The sequence below is a fragment of the Amblyomma americanum genome, chromosome 1 (genome assembly GCF_052857255.1).
Source record: "Amblyomma americanum isolate KBUSLIRL-KWMA chromosome 1, ASM5285725v1, whole genome shotgun sequence".
Taxonomy (NCBI): domain Eukaryota; kingdom Metazoa; phylum Arthropoda; class Arachnida; order Ixodida; family Ixodidae; genus Amblyomma; species Amblyomma americanum.
This window is the reverse complement of record NC_135497.1, coordinates 16,060,045-16,081,519: the sequence shown is the minus strand read 5'-3', so window position 1 is coordinate 16,081,519 and position 21,475 is coordinate 16,060,045. Positions and strand designations below refer to the sequence as shown.

The 21,475-nt window shown below is 49.1% G+C and overlaps 2 protein-coding genes across 2 annotated transcripts in view; both read left to right on the top strand.

Annotated features, from left to right (window-relative positions):
- The window catches only part of sli (slit guidance ligand), a 408,240-nt gene that overhangs the window by 290,547 nt on the left and 96,218 nt on the right, over window positions 1-21,475 (top strand). The window contains exons 21-28 of the mRNA XM_077643187.1: window positions 1,141-1,212; window positions 1,275-1,438; window positions 7,345-7,480; window positions 10,954-11,022; window positions 12,817-12,888; window positions 12,969-13,040; window positions 13,839-13,910; window positions 19,960-20,123. Of these exons, the coding sequence (XP_077499313.1) occupies window positions 1,141-1,212; window positions 1,275-1,438; window positions 7,345-7,480; window positions 10,954-11,022; window positions 12,817-12,888; window positions 12,969-13,040; window positions 13,839-13,910; window positions 19,960-20,123 (821 nt within the window). The remainder of the gene's footprint in view (window positions 1-1,140; window positions 1,213-1,274; window positions 1,439-7,344; window positions 7,481-10,953; window positions 11,023-12,816; window positions 12,889-12,968; window positions 13,041-13,838; window positions 13,911-19,959; window positions 20,124-21,475) is intronic.
- LOC144110322 (uncharacterized) lies at window positions 15,054-18,955 on the top strand. Its single transcript, XM_077643179.1, has 2 exons — window positions 15,054-15,553; window positions 18,653-18,955. The coding sequence occupies exons 1-2, from the start codon at window positions 15,093-15,095 to the stop codon at window positions 18,867-18,869; spliced, it is 678 nt and encodes a 225-aa protein (XP_077499305.1). The 5' UTR covers window positions 15,054-15,092; the 3' UTR covers window positions 18,870-18,955.

Genomic DNA, 21,475 nt, shown 5'->3' with positions numbered 1-21,475 from the left:
GCCAAAACTACACTAAGTTTGAAGGCTTTCGTGGTGTAACATCGTCGAACCTCCCGCGAGACACTCCCCCACCTCCTTTTGCCGAATCTCCACGGCCGACAAACGAGATGGTGCCACCAGTGCAATTGTTGAGAAAGCGGCCTGATTCGTTTCGTCGTCGCGGCAGACGATGCGAATATCTGTTTTTTTTTCTTGCTGATTCAGACAAGTACCCCAAACAAATATGGTATAAAACTCGGCCGAACAAATGCCTTTTTTGTGCGAAATTTGAGCTCGAGCAATTCGCTAATTTAGCTGTGAGGTGCATTCTAAGGCGCGCGTTTAATTGCGGAACACGCATTAGTAACGTTGGCGTTGACGATAGGGCAGGACAGACGCCGCTGTAAGTCTCGAACTCGCCTAAGACTTTTCTTTAATGTCCGCCCGATATAAAGGGATAAGCATCACATCCAATCCAATCCAATCCAAAACATTTTTCGTTTTTTTTTGCGTGGTGACAGCGCACACCAAAAGTACGCTGTACCGAAAGTGACCCTAGCTCAGGGGAAGTGCAGTTCGTGAAAGTGTGACAGAGCAGCTCCGCCGGCGAAAAGTGGCTTCTGAAGCGAAGTGCGCATCGCCGCCAATCATCGGCTTCTTATCGCTGTCTGGATCGTGCCGAACAGTATAGTATTTGAATAACTTTTTTCGAGCAGTTTTTTAAATAAAATAGCACTTCAATATTCGCCTTGTTTTATTACTGCTTCACTTGGCGTTTGTACTCGGATGCTGCTACCCCTAGCGTCATGTTTCGAATCGGATCGTATGCTCACTACTCAGTGGTGATTGAAATTGGCCCTCTGGCAGCGGTGCATCTGGATGGCCATCGAATATTTCCATATACATTGACTCAGTGGGCATTTGGACTGCTCATGGGTATAACACGCGCGCGTTTGGCGCACATGTGTGTCAGGCCTGTCATAGAATAATGTGCAGAAGAAGATTTCGCTCGGGTGTCTGCACAGCCAGTTTTTCTTCCAACGCTGAGGTGCAACATTTTTCGAGACGCCAGCATGCAACGCTATAAATGACTGGGAGCTGTTTGATGTTTCAAGCCTTGGCTCATATGATGCAGGCGTTCCTCACCCTGTCTGATTGCAGGTCGTTGTACGACAACAAGATCCGGTGCATCGCGCATGGCTCCTTCGAACGCATGTCCTCGCTGGCGACTCTGTGAGTAGGGCCCCGCCGGACAGCGGCGGAGTGGCTCTAGACTAGGTGCGCGCTTCTCGCAGGAACCTTCTGGGCAATCCGCTACACTGCAGCTGTCACCTGCGCTGGCTGTCGGAGTGGCTGCGGCGCAGCGACACGGTGACCGGCAGCCCGCGTTGCCACTCGCCTGCGCACCTCAAGGACCTGCCACTGCAGGACATGGAGCCGAAGCAGCTTGTCTGCTCCGGTGAGTGGCGCGGCTGCATGTTTGGTGACTGCCATTTCTTGGAAGGTACCCTACCTAGTCTGGCAATGGTGTTAAAGGAACTAGTGGGTATTGAATGGGATGTCATAGGGCTTAGTAAAGTTAGGAAGACAGAAGAGGTGTATACAGTGCTAAAAGACGGGCATGTGCTACGCTATCGTTGATTAGTGGACAGACAAGAACTACTTGTGGTATTGCTCATAAATCAGGATACGGGTGACAACACAGAACAATCCTATGGTAATAACGAGAGGGTGGCAGTTATCGTAATTAGTCTTAATAAGAGGTACAAAGTGAAGGTGGTGCAGGCCTGCGTCCAGCCATGATGGCCAGATCGTCGAAACCTTCTATGAAGACGTAGAATCGGCAGTGAGCAAAGTATAAAAACGCAGCACACTGTACTGATGGGCGACTTCAACGTGAAGGTAGGCAAAAAACAGGCTGAAGACCAGGGAGTGGATGACTATGGCATAGACTCCAGGAATAGTAGGGGTGAGTTCAGGCCCAGTGATCACAATTAAAATCGCCAAATTTATAGACCATCAGTCTAGTTGAGGAAGAAAATTCGTCTCTTTTTGCAGTAGTTCCGACATTTAGCACTTAATAAACTTATTCTAGCCACCTTTCACTCGGGCGGCATATGCGTGTAGGCAGGAAGGGGATATAGAAACTGCGTACGCTTTGATGTTGCAATCGGCCTGCACCAGTTTCTCTCTTACATCGTGTAGAAGAAAGAAAACCATTTCTATTTTTCTCGGATGACGTGGAAGGGTACAAGTAAACTTTACGTTACTCCTTCGAAACAAGTTCTTCGGTGAAACACATTTACAAGCGCTAAAATATTTCGCACAAAATAATTATTCCAAACAGAATCACTGGGATCTGGAGGCCCTGTTGAAGAATAAGCAGCGCTGTCATATTTGAGTTACCTGTGACTGCTTCTGTCGTGTGAATGCCGCTTGTTACGCAGCCTATTTGTAAAAATAAACATTGTTTGTTTCCTCCGAAGAATATGTCTACAATCTGCGCAAGCACTTTTCGTATGGAAAGGAATAAGTTTCAAGAGCAGCCCTCCACACGTGTTGGGGTGTTGATTCATCCGACGGAGAACTAATAGCATTCATTGTACAAACACAAAGACAAATTATAACATTAAAGCATTGAACCTCTAGAAATGCTACCCATGGCAGCAAATTGAAAACAAGAGAACCGAGTGGTAATGCAACTACGCCGAAGGTTGAAAGACATCCAGCTTTCAATCTTTGAAAAGCCAGCCAACTCGCCCAAAGTTCTTGGTGTGCATAAAAAAAAGTCACCACAGGAAAATCCGTTTCGTGGACACAGCAATCCTCCTGAAAAAGGTAGAAATAAAAAATACCACGTCTACCTCGACGGGAGCACCTTTACGGTATGAATACTTGAAAAGCTTCCGCATCAACCCAATCTTTGAGATTTTCGCATTACAAAGTTTCAGTCCAGCAAGATGATAGCACGAGGTTGGTAATCTGGATACTGGGAGCGTGGTCGCCCTGCCTCTTGCATCCCACCTCTAAAAAGGACCAGTGCTTGTCTTCAACCAACTAAAGAATTTCTCTTGCAAGGGCCCGCACAGTTGCCCACGCACAATGAAAAAATAACAGAGGTACAAGGTATGTGTCAGGTTATTCTCGCGTTTTCCTGGTAAGAGCTCTGGCACATGTCTGTATTTCATAGAAGACAGCACTCTTTCAAAGCAGTTGATATTAAATGAAGTTTCCAAAGAAATTCCCCTACTAAGCATTTTGCAGCCACTAAGTCCCAGTGATTCCATTTGGAACCATGCAAAAAAATGATAAAGAAGCGAAGAAAGTTTGATTTTCTGGGATTCTTGAGCGATCCTCCTTTTACATTTTCTAGTCTTTCGATAACAATTTTTTTTATATTGAACAGTTTTAATTTGGGCCGGAAAACGTTAACAGTAGAGTTCACAGACCAAAATAAGTTATGGATCATGAATATCTTCTTCCGCAAACGGCATAACGGGAATTGGCCGTGGAGGAGCCCCAATAGTGCGAATAAAAATGAAATGGGCTTCATAATGTGTACTCACCCTGGCATCGTTGAGAGTGTAGAGGTCCTCAGAAAGGTGTGCTATAGTGAAAACAGGACGGTAAGGTCTCGAATTAGCCTAATCTTGAACAGGGAATGGAAGAAACTAGTAATGCAGAAGCCCATTAACGAGTTAGCGGTAAGAGGGAAAGTACAGTAATTCAGGATCTCACTGCAGAACAGATATACTAAGAACGACTACCTTAATGTTCATGCAAATAATTATAATCTGACTGCTATCATTACGGAGTGTGCGGTAGGAATAGGCGGCAGGATGGTTAAACAGCATACCAGCAAGGTCTTTCAGGAGACGAAAGATTTTATTAAGAAATGCCAAAGCTTGGAGGCCTCTAACCTCGCAAGTAGAAAAGAGCTATCAAAGCTAATCAGTAAGTGCAAGGTAACTAACATAATGAAGTTCTATATGCAGAGAATCGAGCGTGCTCTAAAGAGCGGAAGTAGCCAAAAGCGGTGAAGAGGAAACTAGGCATAGAAAAAATCAGATGTGTGCGTTATGAAACAAAGGGCAATGTCATTAGCAATATGGATGAGGTAGCTGAGGTAGCAGATTAATCGGCGCGGTGAAAAATATCGCAGGGCCCCTGTAAGAGGCTGGAAGAGGGAAGATGGGGTCAAGGAACAAACGCTGGTTAATGACGTCCTGGTCAAAATCAAGAGGAAGAAATGGCTTTGGCAAGGCATGTATTGGGAAAGTAAGATAACCGAGGGTCGTTAACGGGAAGGGACTGGATACCAAGAGATGTCAAGCGTAGCATGGCAAACAGTTCTTGACCACAAACATGTCAGGAAAATAACATGGGTTTCATTATTTATTTATTTATTTATTGCGATGTGCCCACTAATAGGCCTGTTACAGTAGTACACGCAGAACATTGAAAGGGAAAAGAACAATGAAAGAATAAAGAAGGGTAATAAAAGAGCAATTAAGACGGCGAAAATGATGACAGTTGTGGAAATATGGCGGGGGACAGCCTTCCGCCCCGCCCGCACTCCCACTCCGCGGATGCAGCGTTCCCGCTCGCAACCGCGGAGGGATTCGTGCTCGAGGGAACAAAGGGAGGGGACGACAAAGCGTTTACGCTCATATTCTCTTTATTACACTTGTAATCAATGCACAGAGCGGGCCAGCTGGCTACAAAGCATCAACGAGGCATTCCTCGGAAATAGAAGGCAACGTAAGAAGGTCTTCCGACTTACCGGCTGGGGCGGGGGCGGCACTTCGGAGGTATCGGCGGCGAACGTTTGTATGCGCCAATAATGGCGGCCGGGTTTTTCCGTGCGCGCCGCATTCTTGGGGCAAAGCCATTCCCTAGCATTTGCTGGGGAAGGCGACCAGAGTGCTCGTTTGCTGCGCTCGCTTCGCTGCCTGGAACCAGAAGTCCAGCGCCAAGGCACAACGGATCCCCGTGCGCCTGCCGCGGAAGGTGACGAGAGCGTGCCGCTGCAACCGCTCGTGACGCTGGCCGGATCCCGGAGAGCCTCTGTCCGGTCCCGCAGAATCCGCCTTTTTCATGTTCCTGTGCTGCCACCTCGCGTACAGCGCTAGAAGCTCATTGGAAGGGTACTGTGCGCCCAACCCGGCCGGAGTGAGTGCCGCTGTGGAGCACGTTTTGTAGGAATCTGTCAACGATTGCGTGTCCTGGGCAGCACCTGGTGCCTGGAGGATTTCTAGGATTGACTGGTGGCTATGTGCAAGTCCGAGGTAGGCTGCTGAGCCCACCGAAGAGCAAATTCTTCAGTATCTCCAATCATGCGGCATGCGATGCGACCGCCAGCTGAGCAAGGGCCGCCGCTTCAGAGATGAAGGCTACATTCGGAACATAATGTTCAATGAAATATCCCCGATCAGTGAGAATGACGTTTTCCGCTGTATATGCCTGCCATCCATGAAAGGTGGATACTGCATCGTGCACGCCGTAGCACAGAAAACGACTGGGGACAACAGTTTTCACAATCCCGCCTAGGTGGCTGAGTGGTTATGGCGCTCGGGTGCTGGCCCGAAAGACGCGGGTTCGATCCCGGCCGCGGCGGCAGAATTTCGATGGAGGCAAAATTTAGAGGCCCGTGTACTGTGCGACGTCAGTGCACGTTAAAGAACCCCAGGTGGTCGAAATTTCCGGAGCCCTTCACTACGGCATCCCTCATAGCCTGAGTCGCTTTGGGATGTTAAACCCCACTAAACCAAACCAAACCAGGTTTTCACAAGCAATCGTTGTGCTCAAACGCTTCCGAATAGCTACACGAGCGGTAAAAGCACAAGCGTACTCGCAACATGGCAGCTGTGCTAGCAATTTACTTTATTTTCCCGCAGCACACCGCTGCATAGGTTAAACAAGCATGCGCGTCCATAAAGACGGGCGCGAGAAGCGCACATTGAGCCATTCCGACGAAACCACGCACAACTTTTCATCATGGATATGATGCGAACACACGCATAACGCACATTCTGCTTCTTCTGCATCTTAATACATGGCACATACCCACATGGGGGTATTGGCCAAGATGTAGTGGCATAAACAAGGAAATTTCCTTAGGAGATTACGACAAAATTGTAGAATCATGCGTGGATGCTCTCGTAGCTTCTTCGTTGTCCGCTCCACCGCGCTTTGAAAGTGGCTCACAGCACTTGCTCATTTGGCCTTCTTGAGAAAGCAAAAAGCATCGGAATGAAGCCTGGGTGCCGCGGTGACATTCGAGGCCTTCCTGCCCATCAATAAAACATTTCGTGATGAACTGCACATGAATTTAACCACAGTACCTCGTCCGCACCTGTCACAAAGTGATTCCCGCACAGTCTTGACGGTGCCCAATGGCGGCCACGATCGTCGAGCCGGCGAACGGCTTTTATCCACGCTTCGCGTTGAAGGCGGTTCCTGGAAGCGTTCGGAAAGCGAAAAAATCCGAGTTTGCTTCCCTTTATATATTGGGCAATGCAGCCGTATGCAACACATGTCGTACGCATTGCCAAATGCGTCGCACTGAACGCCCGACGGCTGCAGCAACGCACCCCGCGTAGGAAGCCGGTTTGTTTAGACTTCCACGACCGGTCTCGAGTGGCGCGCGACCCTTGCAATATGTTTCGCGACACCGCCGCCAGGGGATAGGCGCATGCGCAGTCGCGTCGTGAAAAAGGCGGATTCCGCGTAACCTACGAGGTGGCGCTCCCGTCGCCGTTCCCTTATTCCCATGAGGGAGACTTCTCTCCTCGCCCAGCCGGTGCTGTCCGACGCACACCGACGGAGATGGTCGGCCGCGTCGAAATGGAGGGGAAAACAGGTTTCCACACATTGACAATGAATGATATAAACAGTTACTAATCAAAAGGTGTTTTAAAGAGCCCCAGTGAGAACGGCAGCGTTCGCCTGAAAAATACACAAAATTTCTTGGTAAAATCACTGATGAAACTGTAGTTTTCCCGTGAAAACAAAAAAAAACAACGAAACGAAAGCGGTTGCACGCTTACCCGTCGTTTAAATCTCTCAATAAATCGCTGAAACTCTACAAAAGTCCCAGCGTCCCTTTTGTTTTTACCTTGTGTTGATTTATTACGAAGTGATGAGTCGTCAGTGTTCTGTCTCCCTCTTCGTTCGAGCAAGTATATTTGTTAAAAAGGCGGAGAAAGTAAGAAATGCAGTTAATCCGCATGTGCGGTGGATTTAGTAGTAAGGCAGCGCAGTCTAGCCAGCATGAAAAATGCACGACTTGCTTCTCGAGTTAATGACGTGCCACGTGAGCAGTCTGCGTTTGCGATGCCTGAATATGACCGTATAACCTTGCAGAGGAAGACCTGCACGAGGGGTGTGGCTCGGACGATCTGTGCCCCCGCGGCTGCACCTGCGTCGGCCATGCAGTCCACTGCTCGCGCCAGCGGCTGCGGCAGCTGCCCAAGCACCTGCAGCTGAGCACCGCCGAGCTGTACGAAGCTTCTGTTGCGTGTTGTGTGCCAACACTTTGGGGGTCGCCGCCATTTCTGAAAGAGAGCGTGCGCAGTTTGTGAACGTCATTTACTTAATTAACGAAACATCGAGGTAGTTCAGCGTTGCCTTTTTTTTTGTAATTGGCCCGAGCGCCGTCAACCGCGCCAGGTTCATGGTGTTGTACTGGCGGCCTTGTTTGGGCTTGTGCACATTAATGTCGTGTGTTACTAGACTGCATTTCGCCTATCCGCATGTTTTGTTCGCAAACATTGTAGCTGTGGTGCGAACGTGACTACTGACCCCACTCCTTATCATCCGGCGCTCCCCGCTGCTTTGTCCCATGCTTTATGTGCGACGTCGACATGCATTGAGAGCATGTCAGCGAGCGTTTTGTTCAGCCGTTCTGTTAAACTGGTTGTTCGAGGATGGTATGATGTTGCAGCAACTTAGCCGTGAATGCGGTACCCCGGTCGGTGATTATCGCTTCTGCACCATGACACAAACCAATTTGATGGACGAAATATTTTGTAACTTCCAGGGCTGTGCCGTTTCGAAGTGCTGGCGTTTCCGCGTACTGTGTGAGTAAGTAGCAACGATGACCCACTTGCTACCCGAGTACAGAGGTGCGAATGGTCCCAGTATGTCCATGTCAATCTGCCAGAATGGCCTCGATGGTGGTTCTATTGGCTTCAAGAACGCAGGTGGTTTTGTTGGTAGCACCTTGCAACGCTGACAGCCGCGATGTTCTGATGTAGTTCGCAACATCCGCATCAAGACGAGGCGAGTAATAGTTTTCCTGTATCTGTGCAAGCATATGGGCGACCGCTAAATGTCCAGAAATTGGTTCATTGTGGGATTATTTTTAGATTTCATCCTGCAGACTCAGAGATATAACGATCAGGTAAGGCGTATTGCATGCCGATAAATTTTTCTTATCGCGAACCCATAACGACGGCAGCGCGCGCTTGGAAGCTCTCGGGTAGTAGTTCGCGTACCTTTTAGAAATCCATGATGTGATAAAGCTCAGGGTGGAAGATTGCTGCTCAGCGAGGCACGCTCCGCTGATGGCATTCAAGAGAATGGCGTTGTCGGTGGGGGGATCTACAGGGGCGCGCGAGAGGCAGACGGCGTCCAAGTTCTGACAGCCAGACTTCCATGCAACAGTTATGCTGAATGTCTGGAGTCGTGAACTTCATCTCACAAGGCAGGCTGACATGTCCTTGATGTTCACGAGCCAGCGCAGGGCATGATGGTCAGTGACTACATTGAAAGGTTTTTCATATAGGTAGGGCCGGAATTTCTGTGTCGCCCACACAATGGCTAGACATTCTGTCTCGGTGTCAGAATAGTTAGATTGGGCTTTAGACAAAGAACGACAAGCGTAACCTATGACACGTTTTTTCCCGCCTGGATTTGAGCCAGGACGGTGCCCAGGCCTACGTTGCTTGCCTCGGTATGAAGCTCCATTTCGGTGTTTTTGTCGAAATGGGCCAGAACTGGAGGTGCTTATAGGTGGCGAAGGACGTTCTGGCGGGCTGGTCGGTTCATAATGAAGGGAATGAGTACAAACTGCGCGAACATGGTGGGACGTAAGACCGGTCCTTTTGTGTGCCTTACGTCCCGTCTTGTTCGCGCAGTTTGTACTCATTCGCTTGTAGGTGGTGTTGACCGCACTGGAAAGGCCTACCACCTATTTACAGTTGGACATTAACCCCGCGCTTTCCCAACTGCGTTATAGCCAAGTGCGAGATAAATGTCCTCCACCGCTATGGGGCTACCTTCTCAACTGCTTTGCGTGTTGGCAGAACACACTTAGCTAAGCACCGCATTATTACTGATGATACCATGCTTCCTCTTCGACAGCCACCTTACCGCGTGTCTCCCACTGAACGCGCCGCTATCAACCACCAAGTCAAAGAGATGCTTAGTGTCGTTAATCAGCCCTCCCGTAGTCCTTGGGTGGCACCTGTCGTTCTCTCGAAGAAACAAGGCGGCACACTGGGGTTTTGTGTGGATTACCGCCGCCTAAACAAAGTTACTAACAAAGGAATCTACCCCCTCCCATGAATCGACAAGTCTCTAGATGGCCTCTGCTGCACGAAATATTTCCCACCGATGGATCTGAAATCTGCATATTGGCAAATCGAGGTAGATGAGAGGGATCGCAAAAAAAGCAGCGTTTATTACTCCGGATGGGCTTCATGAGTTTAAGGCAATGCCCTTTGGTTTGTTTTGGTCTTTGCCCAAACCTTTATAGCCTCGAAGCAGTCCTGCAGGCATTATATCTCCTGGGCGGACGTTAAAAAAAGAGAGAGAAATAACACTTTGCTTACACAGAGCTCAACTTCTTGGGGCACGTCGTAAGCCATGTGGGTGTTCAGAGCAAACAGCAGCTATTTCCCTCGACCGCAAGACCAGAAAGCCGTCCGACGATTTCCTGGCTTAGGTGCTTACTATCCGCGCTTTGTAAAAGACTTGGCTCAGAATCGCAAAGCCCCTGACGCTTCTGACAAGGAAAGACATGCCTTGCAATTGGGATGTCCCGCAGGTCAAAGCATTCCAAGATTTTTAATGCCACCTACCCAGAACCCCCACCTGATGTCACAGAGCAGTGGGCTTGGTGACGCTGAACGTCAGCTGGCCAGGTGTTTACTTCAGCTTACACGCACACGACGAAGCGCCACTAACAACTGTTTTCATTTTTCGGAAGAGACATGAGTATAAAAACACACCACAAGGCCATACCATTCGCAACAAGATGCGCAGTAGCTCTAGAACCGTGCCTTCATACGTAAAAACAAAAAGAGAAAGCAGACACGAAAAAAGAAGACATTGGCAGCCAACACGTGCATATTACAAAGGCTTAAAATTTCGTTCTTTCGGACAATTAAATTCGGTTGGTCCTAAAATGACCGAAGATGCACTGATAGATTAGTTATTTGATATATGCTATATTTAATTTGATATATTTGATATGACGTTGTGGTGTGTTTTATACTCATGTCTTTTCCGAAAAAGAAACAGTTGTTAGTAGCGCTTCGTCGTGTGTGTGCGTGTGTGTGTGTGTGCGTGCGTCCGTTCCTTGCCTGTTAGCGCTTTCCAAAACATTACGATTAAATCAACTAGCCCCCGCAGTAGCTCTTCTTACTTCAGCTTACTTCAGCTTCCTCGTCTCGAGGAGACACGCACTCTAATACAGCGCAGAGTGATGGCGAGGAGTGCACCGTGTCAGTATCTTTCCTTAAAGTCGTTTGCGTCCACATGTGTTGCTTCTGTATGTGTCAGCTATCTAAAATTAAGAGACAGGCTGTGATTTGTTGCACTGCCTGTGGGAGAAATGTGCGGCATAAGCAAAGCGTAGGTGCCTGCCAGAATTAGAACTTGTCCGGTGTACTTGATCTGCATGCTTTAAAAGCAGTGCTTGTTCCACAAGCACTGATCAGTTACTCACAAATGCCTATGCACGACCAGGTACCTCGACGTGAACGACTTAACGGAGATACCCAAGGAGCTCAACCTGCTGAAGGATGTCACTCGGATGTAAGCTGCATTTATCTGCTGACGTTCCTGTTCGGGGATTGCTGTGTGCTTTCCTAAATTGTTTCTTAATACCTCACTTCTTGCACGCTGCACCACTTGGTGACGTACACGAAACAAAAGACGGTCATCCCCGTGCAGCAGATGGCGCAGCGTGCCCGTTTATGTCGGTGCTTCCTGGCGCATCCCACAGATTAACCGAAAAAGGAGGCCCGGTCGGCCTATAGAGCGAACAAGCGCCTGAATCATTTTTCATCACGGCTCTTGGGAGGATGGGCAAAACTGCGGTCGGTTGCTTGCAGCTCATACAGTTAAAACAACAGGGGTCAAGAAAAAAGCGGATGACAAAAAACAAAATCGCCCCGCATGCTGCGCTGCAGTTTACGTCCCGCGGCATTCCAAAGCCAGCGGCGTCGAGCCTAGCTTACCGCTCGGAATTGAATTTTCATGTTGAACTTTTTCACTAAACCAAGTTCTGATATTCTACAAATTGTATTTGTGTTACTACTAGTCTGATTTCAACTCTTCCCTTGCCGCACGCTTGCCGTGTTGGACAGCAACCTTTCAGCCGTGTAGCTATTAAGGTGCTTGCCCATGGTGCTAAAACTGCAATGAGCGGCGGCAGCACGCGAAAGCCACAACTACGGTGAAAGGCAGGCACAGAAAGCTGAAGCTGGTGGTACTGATGCCGATATGGAAGCGGGAGCTCGCGGAGGAGGAAAAGGTTCACGATGATGATGAGCCGCGGCCTCGGGCGCCATCCGTGGTCGTTACCTGAACGCTCCTGTCCGCATACGTCACCTCCAGGGTCAAGCGCACCGTTGCTCGCAGCCGGAGTTAATCGCGGAGGCCACGGCGCTTGCATTTCGAAGGCTCTTCCCGCCTGGTTCGTGGAAAGTTGGGGTGCGGACCCTTACCTGGATATTATATTTCCTTCGGGAAAGCGGTGTGCGCCCCATTCACGGGTGCGGCTCTAATACCCGTTTATACGGTACATATGGTACTACACCTACAGCCTCTAGCTAACGGGGCGTTTCTCGTACTTTCAAGGGCCTGATATTCTTATATGCGAACTTCGGCATAGATACCTTTCGAAATATGTGAGGACAGACACGGTACCTATTTGAGTCGATTGTGCCGAGTGCAAACTTTTCACCACACCGGTAATTCAAGACCAGCGCATTCGTTTTAAGAAATTTTTAATGCGTTCGTGCTCGTAAGTTGTTCCAAAATGCTAATATTACCACCTCAAAATGGCAATATTTCTGCTGCTGCAGAGCATATATTTTTGTGGTCCAAGAGCTGTTCCAAAATCTATTTTGCCTCTGCCGCCCATGTCAGAGGAGCGAGCCGGTCATTGGTGCTGTTATGGAAGCCGTTTAGAGCGAAAGCTTTACTACTCCTGTTCTTCAAGGTGGTGTCGGTATGCAAAACCACCTTGGGAGGCAAGGGAGCGCAAAATAGAAATAATAAATTGAAAACAATAAAATAATATAAACAAAAATAAACAAACAGAGATAAAACACACACACACACACACACACACATATATATATATATATATATATATATATATATATATATATATATATATATATATATATATATATATATATATATATATATACGTACAGAATTGCTGAAAGCAATGTGCAAAGAAGCGCAGAAAAACAGCTTCCGCTCTGCATTAAGGTTCGGCAGAACTGCAACGAACCTGCGTCAATTTTTCTCTGTACCAAGCACAGCTGGATAACGTTGTTGACATTCATGGGTTTACAATTTATGTGTTCTTTTCAGAGACCTCAGCAACAACCAGATATCCATATTGCCCAACAACATTTTCTCGAACCTCTCCAAGCTTTCGACGCTGTAAGTCCTCGCTTAGTTCCTTCTCTCTTCCTCTCTTGCTTGGAGAGACACTGCTTTAACGGGGCTTGATTTTCCTCCAGGATACTGAGTTACAACAAACTGCAGTGCATTCAAGTTGACAGCTTCTCCGGCCTCAAGTCCCTGCGGATTCTGTGAGTGCCTTTTATTGCAGCTGGAAAAATGGAGCGGGCGCACTCCTTTTCTTTTGTACACAGTACGCAGTCCAGTGGCCGACATGCAGGTGGCAGACACGCGGAGTTATTTCGAGAACCGATTCCGCTTTGTCTACTGCGATTGGATCGTCCAAAAAGAAAGCATAGCATCGAATAGAGCTTGGCTTTACTGCGCACCGGATGCAGAGATGCGAAGGCTGTAACGCTGGCGTCCTCGTTGTCGTGGACAGTGCAGCGGGCGAAGGAAGAGAGGAACAGGCATTCCCAAGAGGCGGCTCAAGAAGCGCACCTCCGCTGACGTGATCAGAAAGCTTTGGGCTTCCGTTATTCAAAATTAGTGCGTTCCTTACTGCGTGATGTCATGAGCTCTTATTGCTGACGACACGCTGCCACTTTCTCGTGTCCTAGAGCGGGGAGCAACATGCCTCCCTTTATTTTTTCCTAGGAACTACTTGTGTACTTTTCATAGGTGTATGAAACCAAGTGCACGCTTATGTCGTAGCGACGGCTGCAGTGGTAAACCAGCAAGCGACGAAACCGTAGATGCAACTAAGTTGGTGCGTCGGGCTCCCCAAGCGTTTTTCATAGCACACATACCACCATGCATTGCACTAATCAGTTTGCGAACCATCTACTGCTGGTCATACCCTTCGGGTAAGCATAGTTTATTTTCCAAGCTGAGATTTGTCCCCAGTTTTCAGCTTGAGCGTCCGCGCATACCCACATATTTTTCGCCGCGGATTGAAAGTAACAAATGTGTGCCGCCGGTCTTCACAGGTCGCTGCATGGTAACGACGTGTCCATGATACCAGAAGGCACTTTTCGGGACCTGCAATCGATCACGCACATGTGAGTGCAGCTTTGGATGAATCTGCGCTCGATCTTGTGCCAGTGCCTCGATGCTGCGTACCTTTACCAGGGTGGTAACATCGCTGCTATATTTAGCAACATCAAAATATATTTGCTCAAGGGAGCATTTTGGTGTCTTGGAGGCAAGAGATAGTCTATCCAAGACTGTTTCTTTTATATTTCTCTCCATTTGAGCGCAATCACCGCACTGGTGAAGGAGCGCTGCATCGAGAAGCAGAGTTGTTGTAGTAGACTCTAAGCCTTTTTTCGTCCTTTTGGAAGCGAACCGTTAGTCCTTGTCGAGACGCAGAGGGAGGCTGACTGTTCGTCTGGAGGGAGCAACGTGGGCATGCAGCCGTTCATCTTGAGAGCAACAGCTGAAAGAAGGATCGCATGCTGGCGGCTGTCTCTTAAGCTGGGAGCCATCCACTAGACCACTTCATCCGCCTTCCTAATCCGCGTGTTATATACGAATGTGGTAGTGGCCTAGTCACGATTTATAGCACGCGTCGCTATCGTTCACGCAATGTGCCGCGGTCATATGCTTATTGTGCGAGCTTTGCTAAGCCTTAAAACGAGCAAGAATGAGATTGACGCACAGTGCTCGCAGGCGGGGGTGCCGTGACCGCGCCAGACTTCACTCTCCGCCTTTCGTCACTGTAATCTTCTTTCCTTGCCTCTGGTATGTGGTGGTTTTCGGCGAGCACAGTGGTAGAATTACTGTACTCGCCTGTCACTTTAGAGCACCGAACCAACGAAACGGAATGAAATGGCATGTACTTTTTTGCCCACCACTCACTCTCATACATGTTTCGAAAAGCGTTGTGTACATACTGTTGCATTCTCATCCGCCTATCGCTCCAATGTTTCTCTTGAAGTAGCAGTCTTCGCCTGCGCACAGATATCGGTGGGGCTGTTTTTCATGAACTTTTCATCATCATTATATATTTGCTGCATACTCTCGCCGACTTCGATTTCAAAAGGTCACAATTTAATATGTTGAATTAACACTCTTGTCTGGGCGAGTTGGTTCATTTCTAACAAAGAATGTACTGTACTTGCGCAAGGAACACAGGACACTACAAAGTAACACATACGACAAGTACAGAGCGCATGTACTTGTCGTATGTTGTGGTAGATTGTGCAGTCACGCACTGTGACGTAGGTGTGCCACAAGAGAGCATGCGCCAGTTCTGTGCCTGTGTTGCTATCACCGGTTGTGCTGATAACGGGCCACCGCCGCAGCTATTTAAGCAGTCGTGTTCTTGGAATAAAGCGCTTTTGATTCTGTGCATTGTGACTCACGCGTCAGTCTGTTACAGTGGCGACGAGGCACGGTCGAACCCGTGCAAGGGCCTGTTGGTCGGCGACATGGCTTTCGGCAGTCGCATTCGAGAGTTCGACCTCAGTGAAAATTCATCGTGGGTAGATTATGTCGAGCGCATTGAGTTATCGTGCGCAGCTAACAAGCTCACAACGGATGACGACAAACGAGCTGTGTTGCTCAGTTGCTGTGGGCCAGAGACGTACTCCCTCATAGCAACCCTCGTCAAGCCTTCGCGGCCACCCAACGTGGGCTATCAAGTCATCGTCGACGCAGTGAAGAAGCATATCAACCCGAAGCCATCTGAACTATACTCGAGGTACGTCTTTTCGAAGCGCGACCAACAAGACGGAGAGGGCGTGGCTGACTATGTCACTGCTTTGCGCAAGTTATCCGAGAACTGCGGATTTGGCGGTACAAAAATTCCGTTAGAGGAAATGTTGCGTGACCGTCTGGTTTTTGGAATTTCGGACAGTGTGGTTCAACAGCGTTTGTTGGCGGAAAAGGATCTGACGTTTGAGACGGCATACGAGTTAGCAGTAACGGCGGAAACGACTGCCAAGCAGCAAAAAGCAATGAGGAGCAATGCACAAGAACCCGAGTTCCAGCAGGAGTTGACGGCGGAAGTAGGAAGGGTGGCGAGCATGAAGAAACCAGAAAGACAGCGGCGTTGTTTTCGCTGTTTGGCAGCCCATTCAGGATGGCGGTGCAGATACAAAGATTCTGTGTGCTTCAGCTGCGGTGGAAAGGGACACTTATCAAAAGCATGCCGAAAAAAGCAAGCAGAAGTGGAAATGCAGCTGGATGATATGGAACATGCTGTGAAGAGCGAGTACGACGAGTCGTTCAGTATCAGCCAAGTAAAAAGTGGGACGCCAAAGTACGTCATCGCTGTAGAGATTGGGAAGGAAAGCGTGCCTATGGAAGTAGATTCTGGAGCTGCCAGGTCTATTATTAGTGTGAACAAATTTCAAAAGCTGCAAGTGGCGAAACAGATCAAGCTGGAAGATTGCAACACGCAACTCGTTACCTGGACGAGGGAAGGTCTCGACGTGCTGGGAAAAGCGTCCGTGCCCGTGAAGTTCAAAGGCAGAGAATTTAAGTTGCCACTACTTGTAGTGAAAAAAGAGGGAAACACTCTTCTAGGCCGGGATTGGTTCCAGCCACTGGAAATCAGCATAGCTGGCCTTTACAGCGTCCACGCCAGAGCAGAAGGCATTTTGGAAAGGTTTCCAGAGGTGTTCAGTGACACGTTTCCAGGGGCTGCCCTACCCCGCATCCACATCGAACTCAAGGAGGGCGCCAAGCCAGGTTCCTGAAATGTCGTAGCATTCCGTTTGCGATGAGGGAGGAAGTCGTGGCAGAGCTTAACCGCTTGGTGGAGCTGGGAATTCTACAACCCACTCAGTATTCCGACTGGGCAACGCCAATCGTCGTGGTGCGGAAAAAAAACGGCTCCCTCAGAATATGCGGGGATTATCGAAGCACTGTGAACCAGGCCGTCAAAAGCAATGTGTACCCACTTCCGACAAGCAAAGAACTTTTTGCGAGGTTAGGAAGGGGGCGTGTTTTTTCCAAGCTGGATCTGACGCAGGCCTATCAGCAACTGTTGGTAGATGAAGAAACGGCAGAGTTGCTCACGATTAACACCGTGCAGGGGCTATACAAGGTTTGTCGTCTGCCGTTCGGCGTGTCCGTTGCTCCTGGTGTTTTTCAAAGAACCATGGACACCGTGTTGGCTGGAATGCCGCACGTAGCGACATACCTAGACGACATCCTGATTGCCAGCGAGTCGATTGAGGAGCATGAAAGGATGTTGGCTGAAGTCCTCAGCCGCTTGGCCAAATCGGGTCTCAGAGTTCAAGCGGAAAAGTGCGAATTTTTCAAGGAGAGTCTTGAGTTTCTAGGGCATCGGATTGACGCAAAGGGCATCTACCCCTCCAAGGTCAAGGTCGAGGCCATCCACCAAGCTCCTGCACCCAAGAACAAAAAGGAACTGCAAGCCTTTTTGGGTATGATAAATTTCTATAATAGGTTCTTGAAGGGAAGAACCGAAGTAGCGGAAAAGCTGTATCGTTTGTTGGATAGCCACGTAGCATGGAACTGGGGTGCAGAGCATATGGAAGCGTTTGAGAACCTGAAGAAGTTGCTAACGTCTAACTCATTGCTGGTGCATTTTAAGACGGATGTCCCGTTAGTGTTGTCATGCGACGCATCATCTGTGGGTGTAGGAGCCGTTTTGGCTCATCGCGACAGCAAAGGAAATGAGCAGCCTGTGGCGTATGCGTCCAGAACGCTATCTAGGGCGGAGCGCAATTATGCTCAGATTGACCGTGAGGCCCTTGCCGTGATTTTTGGGGTTCGACATTTTCACCAATACCTTTGTGGGCGAGATTTCCTCATTATCACGGATCACAAACCCTTGCTAGGAATTTTCCAGAGGCAGAAGCAAATTCCGGCGGTTATTTCTCCCCGCATGTTACGGTGGACGCTAATGCTGTCGGCATACGATTACGTCATCGAGTACAGGAAAACCAAGGACCATGGAAACGCCGACTGCCTAAGCAGGTTACCGGGCCCCTTAACCCGCCAAGAGACCGAGGCGCCAGGCGACATACTCCTTCTGGAAGCTGTGGAGTACCCTCCAGTGAGCGCAATGGAAGTGGCAGCTTTCACCAGGGGTGATCCCCTGCTGTACCAGGTGAAGCAATGGATCCTGGAGGGCTGGCCGCGAGAACGGGTAGCCCTGAAGTATTCTGCATATTGGGTAAGACAAAACGAGTTGTCCGTACATCGTGACTGTGTACTCTGGGGGAGCCGCGTAGTTATTCCAGAGGCACTGCAGAAGCAAGTTCTAAGCCTTATGCATGCTAACCATCCAGGAGTGACGGCCATGAAGGCAATCGCTAGGTCGTACGTGTGGTGGCCGAAGATGGACGAAAAGATCGTCGAGTTTGTGAGGCACTGCACGCCATGCCAGGAAAACAGGCAGAGTGAACCAAGGACACCAACGCATTTCTGGACTAAGCCTGAACGACCGTGGAGTAGAATACACGTGGATTTCGCAGGACCCGTCCAGGGCGTGTTTTTTTTGGTGGTCGTAGACGCCCTGTCAAACTGGGCCGAAATTGAAGTGATGCCGTCTCTCCAGTCATCTGCAGTAATTGAAAAGTTTCGCAAAATGTTTGCAACACATGGTTTGCCCGACTTGGTTGTGTCGGATAATGGCACCGCTTTTGCAAGCAGAGAAACTCAGGCTTTCCTGAAACTGAATGGTATACGCTATATGTATGCGGCGCCGTACCACCCGGCGAGCAACGGAAGGGCGGAGCGGATGGTCCGAGAACTGAAGTGTGCGTTACGGAAACAGAGACAGGGCACCGTATTATGCAAGGTTGCACGATTTCTATTCAAACAGCACTCTACGCCGCACGCCGAGACCGGGAAATCTCCAGCCGAAGTCATGCTGGGCCGGAAGTTCAGGACCGCCCTATCCAGCCTTCGCCCGGATGAGAGTGACGCAAGCTGCCTTCGGCAGCCGCCACCACGAGGTTTCCAGTCTGGTGACGCCGTGTACGCGCGGAACTTCCGGCCAGGGCCCAAGTGGTTGTTTGCACGCGTGTCGCGACCGATAGGCCACGTCATGTACGAGCTGAGTACGGCAGACGGAGCTGTGCACCGACGCCACCGCAACCACGTTCGCGGAGCATGGTGCTCTGATCCCCGGACAACAGACCAGCAAACCTGTCCCTCGTTCGCTCTGCCGTCTATGTCAAGCCGCGCACTGGGACCTCCGGAGCCCGAGACGTCTCAGCCGCTCCGGCGTTCCACTCGCCAACGTAACCCAGTGCGACGTTACGGCATCGATGACTAAGGGGGAAGGGATGTGGTAGATTGTGCAGTCACGCACTGTGACGTAGGTGTGCCACAAGAGAGCATGCGCCAGTTCTGTGCCTGTGTTGCTATCACCGGTTGTGCTGATAACGGGCCACCGCCGCAGCTATTTAAGCAGTCGTGTTCTTGGAATAAAGCGCTTTTGATTCTGTGCATTGTGACTCACGCGTCAGTCTGTTACATATGTGTTACTTTGTTGTGTCCTGTGTTCCTTGCGCAAGTACAGTACATTCTTTGTTAGAAATTTAATATGCAGCGGATGTGAAATTTGGTGACTTACGGCGGACGAGAGCATGACAGCGGGCGCTGAAAATGTTCATGTTAATCCCTCTGCTCCTCTCCCTTGCTTAATGTGTAGTCCTTGAAGTCTTCACAAGGATGCCTCGTCCTGCAGTAAGTCTTTTCGCTTGCGAAGCTTCGTTTCCGGGCACTAACAGTCATCGTTGCTCTCGAAAGGACGAAAAATCGCTTAAAGTGTAATAAGTGTTTTTTTTTATGGAGCACTGATTACACGCGAAGGGAATGTACAATTGGGTGCTGTTATGAATTTCGTCGGCGGCACGATTCTGCCAAAATGTTGTTTAATTCCTTTTGTAAGTACTCTCTTTATGCATGCAACATTGACTTGTGACATCCTGTATAGATGTGAAGAAAATAGTACTGCATTTTTCGCGCAGGAAAAGCAAGTGTATGCCTGGTTCAAATAAAATAGAGAAAAAATCGCGCAAGGGTTTATGTGACATGTATTTCAAGAGCACTTTCCTTCGTGACAATTTGTGGTACAGCATAACGACATAGCAACGAGTTCTTAATCACTCCCCGTTCGCACAGAGCCCTTGGCGCAAATCCGCTCTACTGCGACTGCAACCTTCGGTGGCTCTCAGACTGGATCAAGAAGGACTATATCGAGCCGGGCATCGCGCGCTGCTCCGAGCCAAACAGCATGAAGGACAAGCTGGTGCTCACAGCACCCTCCAACTATTTCGTCTGTGCTGGTGAGCGCAGCGGCCAATGTGCGGCCGCTTTTTTCTGGTTCGATTTACATGGCCCACTGCAGTCTTAGTGCTACTGCTGTGTTCTGCTGGATTCTTTTGCAATTCCAGAACAATACTTTCCATTTTATTTCCGGGAAAATTGTGTGCCTCCTGCTTTTTTCAAAATAATTATTCTGATTCTTTGAGCAGAGGAATTATTTAAGGGTAGCAGCAAATAAAGGTCCTCGTCAACATGCAGCGATCCTTCGTTTCAGCGCCATCCTTGTTGGCTGCGTCACCTATACTGGAGTGGTGCGCCAATACCTGACAATCTTTGGAAAACAACATGCGAAGGAAGGGACACACACGACAAGCTCTTATGTTGTCCTTCGCCTCTTTGTGACGTTGGTTTCTAAAGGTGCGATGCCAACTAGCTCGAGAGTCCGTATTCCTTGGCTATCTACGGAGAGGCCCGCAGGACCAGAATGGTCTAGCCTGCTGCAATAGACTTATTTTTCCCAAGCCAAACCTTCTGCAATTCTGCGCGAACACTACGTAGTATTTCCTTGTTTTTCCTTTTGTTTTCCTTTTTCACAAAGAGTGCCATGAATCGTAAATTCCAACTCACATAATTTGAACGTCCGTTTAATCAGGGCGGATGCTTCAGTACTGTCACAATCGCGTCTATTTCGACTCGAAAGAAAGCCCTGGTGGTCACGAGGTTTCCGCAAGCAGCGCGTGCCAGTTTTAATTGTAGGGTGGGGAATAACGTGGCTGATGACGTAGATCTTTCGGCGCTTACACATTTTTACGTCTCTGGACATTTTTGTTCCTTGTCTAACGAAGCGTGCTTCCGTGCCGGGACGAGAGCTCCGCCGCTTTGAAGAAGGGGACCGGCAGGTGGGTCGACGAGATGCATTGATCAACTTGATTGATTAAAGATAGATTCGAATAATTAGTTAAACTTACAAACTGAGACAAAATATATGAGATCGCATAGCAAAACAGTCAGTCATAACTTGGGGCGCGCAACGTCTTCGGAGCGGAGGTCCCGAGCAGCAGCCGGACGGCAGCCGTTAGTTAAGGTAGTTAGTTAAGGTAACTAATCAGGGAAAGTTACGTGGCGCGGTCCTCCTGAGGCGAAGCCGTGGGAGGGTGCAGCGCGGGGCAGCAAACCACAAGGGGGGGGGGGGGGGGGAGCTGAGTCCCAATACCAATATCCCTCGAGAGAAGAATGTGCAACAGCTGTATCATACCGGTACTCACCTACGGGGCAGAAGCGTGCAGGCTAACGAAATGGGTTCAGCTTAAGTTAAGCACAAATCGGCGAGCTGTGGAAAGAAAAATGATAGGTTTAACGTTAAGAGACCGAA

What these genes read in the sequence shown, in the direction of transcription:
- LOC144110322 (XM_077643179.1), top strand. Translation starts at nt 15,093, where the DNA reads ATGCGCCAGTTCTGTGCCTGTGTTGCTATCACCGGTTGTGCTGATAAC. An exon ending in CCATCTGAACTATACTCGAG is followed by an intron (nt 15,554 to 18,652) that starts GTACGTCTTTTC and finishes CTATTCAAACAG; the next exon opens with CACTCTACGCCGCACGCCGA.